This window comes from Ursus americanus, chromosome 2 (assembly GCF_024610735.1).
Source record: "Ursus americanus isolate L20-20 chromosome 2, mUrsAme1.1.p, whole genome shotgun sequence".
Taxonomy (NCBI): domain Eukaryota; kingdom Metazoa; phylum Chordata; class Mammalia; order Carnivora; family Ursidae; genus Ursus; species Ursus americanus.
The window spans coordinates 72232501-72247062 of record NC_142128.1 but is presented as its reverse complement, the minus strand read 5'-3'; the positions used below and the strand labels follow the sequence as shown (position 1 = coordinate 72247062).

Sequence of the window (14562 nt, the reverse complement as noted above, 5' to 3'; positions counted from 1 at the left end):
CGACATTTTACTCACACCCTCAACAAGTTTTAAAAAAACTTAAAAATGAAATATTACATTTGCATTAGAATCATGATTATATCTTCTTTTAAAAATTATTCTTTATTTTTGTTTTTGTTTTTTTTGTTTGTTTATTTTAAAGATTTTATTTATTTATTTGACAGAGACAGAGACAGCCAGCGAGAGAGGGAACACAAGCAGGGGGAGTGGGAGAGGAAGAAGCAGGCTCATAGCAGAGGAGCCTGATGTGGGGCTCGATCCCAGAACGCCGGGATCACGCCCTGAGCTGAAGGCAGACGCTTAACCGCTGTGCCACCCAGGCGCCCCTGTTTTTGTTTTTTTAACATTTTTTATTTATTTATTCGACAGAGATAGAGACAGCCAGCGAGAGAGGGAACACAGGCAGGGGGAGTGGGAGAGAAAGAAGCAGGCTCATAGCGGAAGAGCCTGATGTGGGGCTTGATCCCAGAACGCCGGGATCACGCCCTGAGCTGAAGGCAGACGCTCAACCGCTGTGCCACCCAGGCGCCCCCTAAAAATTATTCTTTAATACTAGTCTCAGAGACATTTAGTCTAATGGGGTAAATAGAAAGTAAAGAAAATGACAGATCTAATAAGTGGCATAATATGGGAAGCATAAAATGCTGAGGGAACTCCCAGGAGGTAAATTCAATACAGACCTGTGACATAAAGAAAAGGCTTCTTGGAGGAAATGACCTCTAAGCCAAGATTAGAAAGACAGGCAAAGGGGACTGTAAGTAGGAGATTAGCATTTCAGACAGAAAGACACATAGAATATAAATAAATGGTGCAGAAGAGAAAATACTGTTCACTATAAAATACAGACTATTTCTTAAATGGAGAAAGGAAAGCGACACAGAGAAATAGGAGGCAAAAGATGTAAACAAAAGACTTGAAACAAGGAACTTGATCACGTTGAGAAGTTGAACCTTATCTTGAAGACATCAATGGAGAGTAGTGAGTTTAAATGAGTCTGCAGGACTACCAGATCTGGAGTCAGGGTCTGCCTTGGAATAATGGCTCTACTACTTACTAATTTTGTGACTTTTGCCATGTAAATTAAATACTTTTGTAGCTCTGTTTCTTCATCTGTAAAATGGGAACTATAGCAGTCCCTTCACTTTGTAGAGGCATTATTAGGATTCAGTGAGCTAAACACAGGCGAAGTACCTAGAAAGTGCCTAGCACATTGTAAGGAACCAATGACAGCAGTGATAGGAGAAGCAGTATTTGTTTTTTAGAGAGATCATGCCATTGTCTTTTAGATCATTCTAGCAACACTTGTGGAAGATAAATTAAATAGGCACAAAAACAGAAGAGTTAGGAAGATATGAATTAAGGAAAGGAACCTAGATATAAAGAGAAGTGGAGAGCTTGGACAAGACGTAAAAGAGGCACAAGTAATAGGATTTGAGGACAGATTGGGAATAGCAGTTGAGTGAAGGAAAGAGAAGAAAAAATAAATACATAGAGTCCTTGGCTTGGGAAAGAAGCTTAAGTGGGAGCATTCACCGAAATAAAACACACAAGAACAACTACTTCAGGTTACTTAGATAACATGGCAGGCACATTAATACAAAAATGAGTCTGGATCACAAAAAGAGGAATGCCTCAAAATACCACAGCAGATAAAACATTTTGTTTGCATTATGGAGAAAGTATATCAGAGAAATGGGAAAAGGGCATCCAAGGCATATGAAATGGCCCAGAAGCATGAAAGGACTGCAGTTTGTGTGAAAACAGGAAAAGTACTGCAAGACTGAAGGTATATGGGATGTATGACCTGGGGTCAGCTCTCCATTATCTTCTTTCTTATCCAAATGGTCTTAATGATTTCTGATGTCTTGGCCATTACTAAAAGATCATGGCTCCAAGGACCTATGACTTCTTCTGATAGCCATGCTGATAAAAAGAAATCTTAAACACAGTTTAAGATTTTCATAAATATAACTAACTAAAAAGTTAACAGTTTCACCAGTTAAACAGCAGATATCCACTGTAGTCATCAAATAATGGCAAAGAAATTTCAGAAAGTCAGAAAGCACATATTAGAGAAGAATTTTTACATATTGGTACCTCTTATGCTATTAAATTATAAATCTTCCTGAAGGTCTATAAGCAGTAAAATTCTCAAACTTGTTATTCACCTATAAAAATGATACTCTACATAAAGCAGTTTTATCTATGCCTCATCATAAGTTCACACTTATGGAGTGTTTTCCACATGCCTGGCATGGTGCTGAGTGCTTTACTGACTTCACATCATTTCACTCTTATCATAATTCTGTCCGATCAGTAAAATCAGTCCCATTTTGCAAATGAGTAACTAAGAGAGATTAAGTCCCTAACCAAAGCAACACTTCACACAATCTGTAAATACAGAGCCAGTATTCAAACACATATCTGTTTGATTCCAGGATTTATAAGATTTTATTTCTGACCCCTCTCTAAAAGTGTATTTTTCTCACAAAGATTGACTCCTCTCACTCAAGAAACACAGACTACCATGGCCCAAAGAGGGCATGCTATATGCAAGCAGCAAAGCTATAGAAACATGAACCATGAAAATGACAAGGGGTGGGGGAATAAGCATTCTGAAAAACAGCCTCAGGCCGTTAAGTATAAAAGTGAACAACAGAGAACTAAGGGCAATGGAGAGATTACCTTGATAGCAGCAAAAAGAAACAAAATTACTCTTTTTATACAGAAGCTGTGAACCTCTCACAATGTATGAAGGGATACTGCGAGTATCAGCGGCATGGATGGGAAGACTTGGTCTGCATTAATCTTCTCAGCCAGAACCCTCAAACGTACTTGCAAAACATAAATCTGACATCAACTCAGTCTATTTAGCAATCCTCAAATTTGCTCACAGCTTTGTATTTCCTCAGGCTGTAAACAGTTCTCCATTCTTCTCCAATCCCCGAAGTCCCATCCATCACTTAAACAAAGATAATTCGACATTTCTTGGAGTGACAAAAATCATATTCATCCTCTTGTCACTATTCCTCTCTACCCCATGTCTCGCAGAGCACCCCTGCATGCAATCTCTTTCCTCCTTCCCCCTTACACTCATCCTCGTTTTCACTCCTAATGTAACCAACCCTTTCAGATCCTTCCGATGCCCTCAGCAGAACTACTACAACAGCCAACTAATTTCTGTGTTTCCGGTTTCTCCCACAACCAATCCATATGGAAATCTCTTTCCGAGTAATCGTCTTAACATACTTATTTTGCTGTACCACACTCTCCTCAAGTTCATCTGAAGGACCAACTCTTTAGCAAGGCCTTTAATGTTACCAAAACCCAGCTCCATTTATATTTACAGTTTCATTTCCTACTTCCCTATACAAGATTCTCCACTGTACACCCCCCCCCAAATCGAATTACAGCCCCTGAAATGTGACTTTGTACTGTCCCACTGGTTCTACCAACTAAAGAAGGAAGACATACTTGAGGAGGCTATAATAAAACAACTCTGGTGAACCAACAACTCCATGTAGTAGAACCAAAGGGTAATGAATAGATAGTATTTCTTTGGATTAAATAACACAATGATTACAAATTATAAAGATAATGAGGGGACAAGAACTGTTAGGATAAACTGTTTTTACAAGAGCTAAAATAAAATAAGTGAGTAGGATCTGGGTCAGCATTCCAAGCAGAAAGAATATAGCTTCATTGCTAATAGCACATGTTTTTTGAGTTAGACAAACTTGCTTTCAAATCTCAGCTCTGCGTCTGATAAGCAGTGTGATCTCAGGCAAGTTTGGGGCATGATACTATCCCCTAGTAGTACTGGGTGGGTGTGAAGATAAAATGAATTATGCACATAAAGCACATAGTATACTGCCCAGTACATGGGAAGATGTAAATAAAGAGCTTTTTAATGATTATTATTACTGAAGCAAGTCTCAGATCAGTGAAAAGGCTGTTTAGCAAGAAGCAGACAGTATACAACAGTAAGTGGTAAGAAAGACGAGAAATATACGTGGAGTACTTGAATCATCTGTACTATTCAGAATATTCACCAAAAAGCATACAGCAAAATCATTCTTCAAAGTCCTTGGCTAGAGTCCCATATAAAGTTTGGTTTCTTCAGCTATAACGTGAAGGGTTTAGATAAAATGGTGTCTAAATCTCCTTTCAATCCTAACCTTCAAAAAAATGTGTAAGAATTGCTATGAGCTGGAATTCTGCACATGCATCATCGTTACCCACTTAACTGCTTTTGCGTTTTACCAGGTACGTAAAGGCTTATCAATGTTCCGCTGGCCTCACAAATTTGGGAAACAAAACAACATCTCAGCCCCAACTAAAAAATTCCCATCACCAGCTTCTCAGTCACAGAGAGGCACAGCGATAGTTGGTCTCGCGGAAAAATTTACTGTAGCTGAACTTAACAAGTACATGATCGCCCTTACGTGAATCCAAAGTGAGGGGCTTTCAGATTTCCTAGGAATTCCCAGGGGCAGTTTAAGAGGTAAAAAATAAAAAACAAAAGAAAACATGACCTGGACGTGAGGTTTGTTCTTGGGTCAGTGGACAAGAAAGACTCAAGAATACCAGAAGAGTATCTCAAAATGCTAAAATGAGTCAGTAAGGCTCTAATCTAACCACACATTACTTGAAAACAAACCCAATTATACATCATATATCCAAATCATGTCTTCACTGTAGGGACTTCTTTTGCATACCTAAGATATTTATAAATCCATTCTTTCTCTAAAGAGCTAAAAACAAATTAAGAGTGCACACCCGTCTTTTTATGTGAAAAATAGTCAAGGATTGCATTAGATTGAATTAATATTTAACATGCCCATTTACTGATTTTTTTTCAGTGTAACTTCCTAGTCTTACATACAGATTTTCACATGTAGAAAGTTATCCTTCCACATATCAAAATCACTTGTCTGTATACTTATTTCTGAATGAACTGCTTTAAACAAATACGTTAGTCAGCTTTCAATTTTATAAATTATGACAATTGTAAGAATCATATCTGTGAATTTAACTTATGGTTAAGCTTATACTAGTAAATTTTTTAATTTTAACAGTGACAAGACTGTTTTATACCACTGCTTTGCAGGCAAAGAAAAAAAAAAGAATATGTTCATCAGATATCCATAAAAATTTGAAATCTGTATTTTAACCATGTATTATATAATCCATTTCAAAATGCTAAATCTATAATATAAAATTCTACAGATTTTTCTATTTACATATATCATGTCAAAATAATTCATAATTTTGGTCATGCTAAATATTAAGAAACTATAGAAGACTATAATTTAAAATACAAATGGAATAAACTCATTCTGAAGTCTCATTTTCTTTTAAGAAAGTAAAGCTATAGACAAGAATTATATACAAATAAGAAAATACCATCGATTCAACATATATGTAAACAATTCAGACATCACTGCAAAAGGAGAGAACTAATCACTTATTTACAGCAGTTACTACTTCAAGTAGACAGAAATAATAGGAGGGTATTCAACAAAGTATGGTATTGTCAAGTTTTTTTGATGGGAAAAATTTTTTAATGTTTCCAAATATGTTCCATAGATAGATAAAGAGTGTAAAAATACACTGAAACTATAAATACTCAGTTCTTATTAGTTTTAATATAAGGGCTTTCTCATCACCCATTTACTTGGTAACTTTAAAAGATTTTCCATATACGTTCTGCACACATGATTTTTTCCTCACAATTGGTCAAGAGAAAATACTTATAGCAATTCATGTGTAGTAGTAGTTGCTGCAGTAACAGCAGCAATAGTCATAGTAGTCCAATTATAAATGTTTTTTAAAAATTACGTGGTTCCAACCTGGTCGCCAAAGTCCTCTGGGAATTTCCACAATACCACCGGATCTGTAAATAATTGACACACGGCATTAAACAGAGGCAAAAGAGCACATTTACACCAACATTCTTGTTAAAACATTGTCAGGGCTACTTTTTAAATAATTTTTAAATTTCTCTTTAAACATTTACAGTTGACGAGGTTAAAAATAAAGTATCTTGATCTTTTAAGCATTTTAATGGCCTTGGGAACAGGAACAAATAAAATTAATAACTTGGTCAGATTATTAAAACTCATTCCTTTTCACAACTCACTTTTTTATTTATATACTTTACATTTTAAGATTCTGAAATGTGAATTTTCAGATTTAACTACACTTAACATATTGGTTTTAATTTGAAAAGAAAAATATAAATGTGGTAAATATGTAATCAAATATATTATAGTTCTTAAAAATTAGACCAAAATATATCATCTTAAATTTCCACTTAAAATCCTAAGATTTATGAACACTGTAATAATGCTTGCTTTATTTCAAAATTCACTTTTGAAATCCCATATTTGCGACTCTATGAAGAATTTTATAAAATAATAGATACAAGTTAGTAGTTATAAGGCATCAAACCTACTTAAAATACAATTGATATTTGCAGGGCATTTTTAAATTTTTCTAATATATCTAGTTATATATAAAAACCAATGTTGTTTTATAACTATTCCCACTGGCTTTTCATTTTCATCATTTCTCACAATATTTCTTTTCTACTTAGTATATTAAAAATAAGTCCTTGGGGCGCCTGGGTGGCGCAGTCGTTAAGCGTCTGCCTTCAGCTCAGGGCGTGATCCCGGCGTTATGGGATCGAGCCCCATATCGGGCTTCTCCACTAGGAGCTTGCTTCTTCCTCTCCTGCTCCCCCTGCTTGTGTTCCCTCTCTCGCTGGCTGTCTCTCTCTGTCAAATAAATAAATAAAATCTTAAAAAAAAATAAGTCCTTTTAATTAGCACTAATAAATATTTTAGTTGTGTGCTCATTGTTTAATTGTGTCAAAAACAAACTTCTGAGTATCTGTAGATGTGCCTTAAAAGGATAGTGTACAACGGATATTACTTCTGAAAAAGCCTTTGAAAGCTCAAGATAGTATAAGTAACAAGTACCACTGATACAACAGGATTTGAATTCCACTCCAAGTAAAAAGGGTAGACCAAAGACATCAATTTATGTTCCCAAGTAAGTTCTATTCCATTATTTCCACTATCCCATGTTGCTTTTATAAAAAATACAGTCCAAGAATGTATAATTTTTTTTAATTCCAAAACTCAATAATTACCTAGCAACATTTTTAGTATGAGCTATCTCCTCTTGCTGTATTACTTATTAAGTTCAAAAGAATTTTTTTCAATTATTTTAAATTAAAAAGAAAAGAAAGCATACTTTCTATAATTAATCTTTTTACTTAGTAAGGAATAGAAGGTTTCTATATAAGTCAATATAAATAAGTAATCATTTAAAACAGCTTATATAAAAATAATGCATTACAAATTCACAAAGATAATATTAAATGATTATCTCTTCAGGTAAAACAAAGTATACATTTCTAAAATGAATGACATGCATTATAGGTCACCCAAAAATACTCAAGACATGGAAGATTATGTTGGAAAATATGTATGTGTGAGTTATGAGTGTGTTTTATGTTGGAAATATGTATGTGTGAGTCAGTTTTACCAAAATGATAGTTATTAAGATTTGAATCACATAAAACAAAAGTTATATGATATTCATGAGATATTGTTATTTTGATAAATTTAGTATACTAATGGCCACATAAGCAAATCAGTTATACAGAAATGCAGAATAGTTCTAGTATAAATAATGGAGTTAAAGAGTTTCAATGTGAATATTCAAAACATCCCTTTTGAACAACCTCAATTTTATAGCTGTCGTTTAAGAAACCGTTTGTGACAAATTTCTTACACTTACGTCTTAAAACCAGAACATTTAGCTTGTACAGATACTGGTTTGCCCCTATTGTTCACAGCATTTACCCAAGTATGTTTTGTTAACTCACTTTTTCTCATCCTCTATTACACTGTTTTTTTCTGTATCGCCTATTCTTTCACAGAACTCATGAAAATAGCATCTACTGGTTTAATTATTTAGTGAAATATATCCTATTTCTTTTCATTAAATGAAATTTCCACTTCAGCACTCAAAAATTTATTTTAATGTGAATCCATAGTTTGAAATGGATTAACTTAGTTACTGCCTGTGTTGTTAGATTTACACCATATCTGACACATCTCTGTAGAAACTTCTCACAAATACTGCAAAGGAAGAAAAAAAATGGCTCTGAAAAAGAAATAATAACCTGATTCTCAAATGTATGCACAAAGACTGAATTTTCTATTCCCTGAGGATTACTTTCTAGATATCAGATCTGATCTAGCAACGCTGGTCAATTTTCTGCTTATTTTATGGATGAAAGGATGAAAACTGCTGGCAGAAATCACTGCCACTGGTGAGGCCCGATGTACACTGTGCTTCTCTTCCTACCAATATCTATTAGTGACTCAAGCGAGACTCCGTATCTTAATTTTAAAACAATCTTTGCCACCAAAAATCTAGAAACCAAATAAATATGAAAGGAAGAATACATGACTTGTACATAAATGTAGTTAATCTCTTTAGTAAGAGATGTTATATAGAAAGGAAAATATAAAAATTTTTATTAAGTCAGTAAATTTGGAATTAAGAATATTTAAAATATTATTTGTCCATCACCATCATAAGACTCCAAATTCATGACTAAGGCTTTTTTAAAATGTAAAATGAGGGGCGCCTGGGTGACACAGCGGTTAAGCGTCTGCCTTCGGCTCAGGGCGTGATCCCGGCATTATGGGATCGAGCCTCACATCAGGCTCCTCCTCTATGAGCCTGCTTCTTCCTCTCCCACTCCCCCTGCTTGTGTTCCCTCTCTCGCTGGCTGTCTCTATCTCTGTCGAATAAATAAATAAAATCTTTTAAAAAATAAAATAAAATAAAATGTAAAATGAGATATATTCAGCAATTTTTTCCCCCTTTGCAATCAAGTCTTTCACATTTTCCGGCCCTTCAATGAACACAATAATTAAAATAACTTAAAATACTAGTGTGATTCAACTACATTATTAAAAAATGGAAGGCAAACTCTTCAATTTGCATAAATGAATAATATTTACTGAATTCTGTGGAATTCACAGATGAATCTTTAAAATTATGCATTTGTAAAATCACAGTTCAGAGACTATATACTTTTGAAAAGTAGAATATATATTAGTAAGTAATATGATGGATTATAACTTTCAGTATTTGATTTACCTACCGTGCAGAATCAGAATTTTATGAATGAGAAAACCAAGGCCAAAACAAGGAGTTTGAATTAGTTATAAGGCTAGTCAATTTGAGAGACTAGAACTTTCTTAGTTGAGATCTAAAAAGCAGCTATTTTATTTTATTTGAGAGAAAGAGAGCATGCGCACGTGGGGGGAGGAGCAGAGGGAGAGGGACAAGCAGACTTCCTGCTGAGAGCGGAGCGGGGCTCAATTCCAGCACCCCAAGATCACGATCTGAGCCAAAATTAAGAGTTGGACACTTAACCGACTGAGCCTCCCAGGCTCCCCAAGAGCAGCTATTTTAAATAATTTCCAGAATCAACACATTTCTCTGTCCCATTTAGGTTCAATTTATTCCATTCAAAACTCTATGCAGTGCTAAAAAAATAGGAAAAGTCCCTGCACTCCAAAGCCCTATAGCACACATGGGGAAAGAGCTCTCTATTTTTTTGTGCAAACTATAGTTTTAAACAGGGTATCCTGTAGAAATACTTGGGCTCAACTTAAAAATTCACTGGCTTAATAATTTCAAAAAATGTTCCAAATAAAGGAATGGTGATGTCTCTTTAATGTAAATGAGCAAGACTCATTAAGGAAAATGTGTAATTTTATTCTTCTGCCTATGGAGATATAATGGTAAACTAAACAAAACAAGGTCTCTACAACTTACAGAAAAGAAAGCATCTAAAACATATAATGCAATAAAATTTAATGACTGTTACATTAAATGGACAGGATACTACACAACATATGGAAATCTCATCTAATTTAAAGTCACTAACTATTTAGGAAGGAAAGTACACGCAAACTAACATGTCAGTTAGGCAAGCAAAGGATTATCTGGGTTCTAACAGAGGCAAGGGAGAACATTCCAGACTGGAAAAACAATATGTATGATGTCTTGGAAGATAATAGAAAGCACAATACAATCTAGAAACTGGGAAAAAAAAAAAAAAAAAGCAATATATCCCAAATGTAGAATAGAAGGGACAGAATGTCAAGGGATGAAGCTGGAGAGGTAGGGGACAGACTAGAATTTAAAATGTGTCCTGGGTATCAAAGAAAGCAATTAAAGCAGATGATGATATAAACCAAATGAAAAAAACAACTAGAAATGTACAGAGAATATGTTAGAGTATGGGTAGTAATGAAAGTCAAGGGAAGAGGGTATATCCAAAAAATTCTCAAATGTGGCAAAACATTAAGCAAAGTGATTACTAAAAAATGGCAACTATAAGTAAAGCATAAAGCCACAATAAAATGAGCTTCAATGAAAGCATGGGAAGCAGAAGGCCGACTTAGGATCATGCAGTGAGAATGAATGAGGAAGTGCAGCCAGAGTGTATGGAGACATTTTTATTTAAATTTTTTTTTTTTAAGATTTTATTTATTTGACAGAGATAGAGACAGCCAGCGAGAGAGGGAACACAAGCAGGGGGAGTGGGAGAGGAAGAAGCAGGCTCATAGCAGATGAGCCTGATGTGGGGCTCGATCCCAGATCGCCGGGATCACGCCCTGAGCTGAAGGCAGACGCTTAACCGCTGTGCCACCCAGGCGCCCCGTATGGAGACATTTTTAACAAAGACTGTACAAGGAAGAAGAAAGTACAGGTAGGTGGTGAGAGATGAAGCTAGACAGGTTTGTTTTCTTTTACTATGGTGCAGACTTGAACAGGTTTAAATGATAATAGGAATTAATGAGCCAGCAGAGAGCCGAAGAAAAAAAGATATCTCTGAGAAGGCAGGAAGAATGGGATCCTGATTAAGACAGTAAGATGAGCCTTGGAAGGAAGCTGGAGAACATTTTCCATTGTTACAGGAAAAAGAGAAGATCTGAATCCAAGGAGACATTAGAATTGGTGGTGCAAAGGCAAAAGTTTTGTGTAAAAAGTGCTAATCTGTGAAGTAGAAGGAAGGGTCTCTACTTAAGAGAGAAGCTGCTGGAGGCTGAAGGAGGAAGTGTGACCAACTGTTCAGTCACTGTTGAGTTCTCCATTTGGTAAGTATCCAACCTAGTGTTTAATGGCAACCATTCATGGTATTTCCCCATCATCATTCAACAGCTGAGGTGGAAGAGATAATTAGAAGATTCAGTCAGGGTTGAGGTTTTTGTCAGTCATATGTGATGGAAAAGAACATTTAAACAGAAGAGTTGTTATAGATAGGAATTGTTGATTTAAAGCTAATAAAAAGGAAAGTGAGGTATTTTTTTTCCTGTAAAGTCCATTACTACTAAATGTAATACCAAATCATGCTAATGCATTTTAAAACAGTATATTTTCAGTAGAAAATCTGCATATATCTAAAGACTATAGGACTGAAAAATATGGTAAAATCAACACATGCAGCATTTGTAATTACAAAATTAGGTGGCTAAAGTTCTGGTCTTACACTAATGAATAAAAATGCTTTCTGTCTCTGATCAGATGCAGGTATTGAAAAAGGTAAAATCAATTTCTCTCCTCTCCTCCCTATCATCCACCCCTTCCCTCCCAAGTTTACCATACAAATATCATTTTCTACATATAGCTATTATGTGAAAAATATTGAAAAGCATGGAATTAGGTAACTACATTTAAAATTACTTTTTCCAGCTTTATTGATAATTGAAATGTGTAAGTTTAAGGTGTGTAACTTGATTCAATAAGCATATATGAGAAATGCTCAGAAGGTTAGTTAAGATGACACACATCCTTGCATAATTACTAATTTCTTGTTTTTGTTGTGGTTATGGTGAAACATTAAAGCACTACTCTAATAGCAACTTTCAAGAAGACAATACAGTATTGTTAACTATAGTCACTAAGCTGCACATTAGATCCTTGGAACTTACTCATGTTATAACTGAAAGTTTGTACCCTTTGACCAACATCTCCCAACAACTCTTCCTCAGCTCCTGGTAACCACCATTCCACTCTCTTTTTCTGAGTTTCATGTGTTTAGATTCCATAGATGAGTGAGATTATACAGTATTTGTCTTTCTCTGACTTATTTCACTTAGCCTGATATCCTCAAGACCAATCCTTATTACTGTAAATGGTAAAATTTTCTTCTTTTTATTTAGGGCTGAATAATATTTCATTATATATACGTATATATATACATAACATTTCATTATACACACACACACACACACACACGCCCCCACATTTTCTTTAACCATTCATCCACTGATAGACATTTAGGTTGTCTCCATATCTTGACTATTGTGAATAATGCTGCAATGAGTATGGGAGTGCAGCTCTCTCTTCAAGATAATGATTTCATCTTCTTCAGATATATAACCAGAACTGGGATTGCTGGATCATATGGCAATGCTACTTTTAATTTTTTGAGAAACTTCCATACTGTTTTCCATGGTGGCTATATTAATTTGCATTCCCACCAACAGTGAACCAGAGTTCCCTTTTCTTCACAACTTTGCCAGCATTTGCTCTTTGGCTATTTGGGGTCTTTTGCAGTTGCTTATAAATTTCAGGATTGTTCTTATATTTCTGTGAAAAAAAATTCCATTGAATTTTGATAAATATTATATTGAATCTATAGATGGCTTTGGGTAATGTGAACAAAATGTTAACAATATTAATTCTTCCAATCCACAATCATGGGATATCTTTCCATTTATTTCTGTCTTCTTCAATTTCTTTCATCAATGTCTTATAGGGTTTTTTTTTAAGATTTATTTTAGAGAGACAAAGAGAGAGAGTGCAGGAGGAGGGGCAGAGGGAGAAAGAGAGAGAGAATCCCAAGTAGACTCCCTGCAGAACATGGAGCCCAACCCAGGGCTCAATCTCACGACCATAAGATCATGACCTGAGCCAAAATCAAGAGTAAGACACTTAACCCACTGAGTGATCCAGGCACCACAATGCTTCATAGTTTTCAATGTAGACATCTTTCACTTCCTTGATTAAATTCATTCCTAAGCATTTTGTTGTTTTTGATGCTATTATAAATGGGATTGTGTTATTTCTTTTTCAGACAGCTAATTGTGTGTATAGGAAGGCAACTGATTTTTGTATGTTGATTTTGCATCTTGAAATGTTACTGAATTTATTTATTCTAAAAATTTTGTAGTGGAGACTTTAGGATTTTCTATACCAAGATCATGTCATCAGCAAACAATTTTGCTTCTTTCTTTCCTATTTGGATGCCTTTTATTTCTTTTTCTTGCCTAACTGCTCTGGCTAGGACTTCCAGTACTATGTTAAATAAGAGTGGTGAGAGTGAACTTCTTTGTCTTGTTCCTTATGTCAGAGGGAAAGCTTCCACCCTTCACAGAGGTGAGTATGATGCTAGCTGTAGGACTGTCACAAGTGTACTTTATTATGCTGAGGTATGTTCTTTCTCTCTCTAACTTGTTGAGAATTTTAATCATGAAAGACATCGAGTTTTATCAAATGCTTTTTCTGATCTATTGAGATGATACGATTTTTATCTTCCATTCTACTAATGTGATGTATCACATTTATGGATTTTCACATGTTGAACCATCTTTGAATCCCAGAATAAATCCCACTTGATCATGGTTTTATAACCTTTTTTTAAATTTAAAGATCCAATTGGCTTTATTAAGTGATTCATGAATCAGGCAGCATCCCATCTAGCAAGTAGAGAAAAGCTCCCTCATGTATGATCCTTTTAATGTGCCACTGACTTTGGTTTACTAGCATTTTGTTGAAAATGTTTGCAACTACATTCATCAGGAATATTGGCCTATAGTTTTCTTTTAGTATCCTTTTCTGGCTTTTGTTATCAGAGTAATACTGACCTTATAAAATGAGTTTGATAATGTTCCCTCCTTTTCAATTTTTTGGAAAAGTATAATAAGAACTGGCATGAATCCTTCTTAAATGTTTAGTAAATTCACTCACAAAGCCATCTGGTCTTAAGCTTTTCTTTGTTGGGAGGCTTCTTATGACTGATTAAATCTCCTTACTTATTATTGGTCTGTTCATATTTTTTATTTCTTCTTGATTCAGACACGATAGGCTATATATTTGAATGGTTGAATGCATCCATTTCTTCTAGGTTGTTCAATTACTGACATATAGTTGTTCATGATAGTCTTATAATCCTTTATATTTCTATGGTATCAGTTGTAATGTCTCCTTTTTCATTTATAATTTTATTTATTGAAGTAAGTCTTTTTCTTGGTAAATCCACCTAAAGGTTTGTGAATTTTATTTATCTTTTCAAAAAAATGACTCTTACTTTTGCTGATCTTTTCTATTGTTTTTCTATTCTCCATTTCATTTATTTCTGCTCTTTATCTCCTTTCTTCTGCTAATTTGGGGCTTCATTTGTTCTTTTTCTAGTTCTTGAGGTATTAAAACTAAGTTGTTTGAGATACCTACTTTTCC

The 14562-nt window shown here is 34.8% G+C and overlaps 1 protein-coding gene across 2 annotated transcripts in view; it reads right to left on the bottom strand.

Moving 5' to 3' along the window:
- The window catches only part of DENND1B (DENN domain containing 1B), a 243538-nt gene that overhangs the window by 174923 nt on the left and 54053 nt on the right, over nucleotides 1-14562 (bottom strand). For both annotated transcript variants that reach the window (XM_045787733.2, XM_045787734.2), the window contains exon 3: nucleotides 5853-5896. In XM_045787733.2, coding sequence (XP_045643689.1) covers nucleotides 5853-5896 — 44 coding nt within the window. The remainder of the gene's footprint in view (nucleotides 1-5852; nucleotides 5897-14562) is intronic.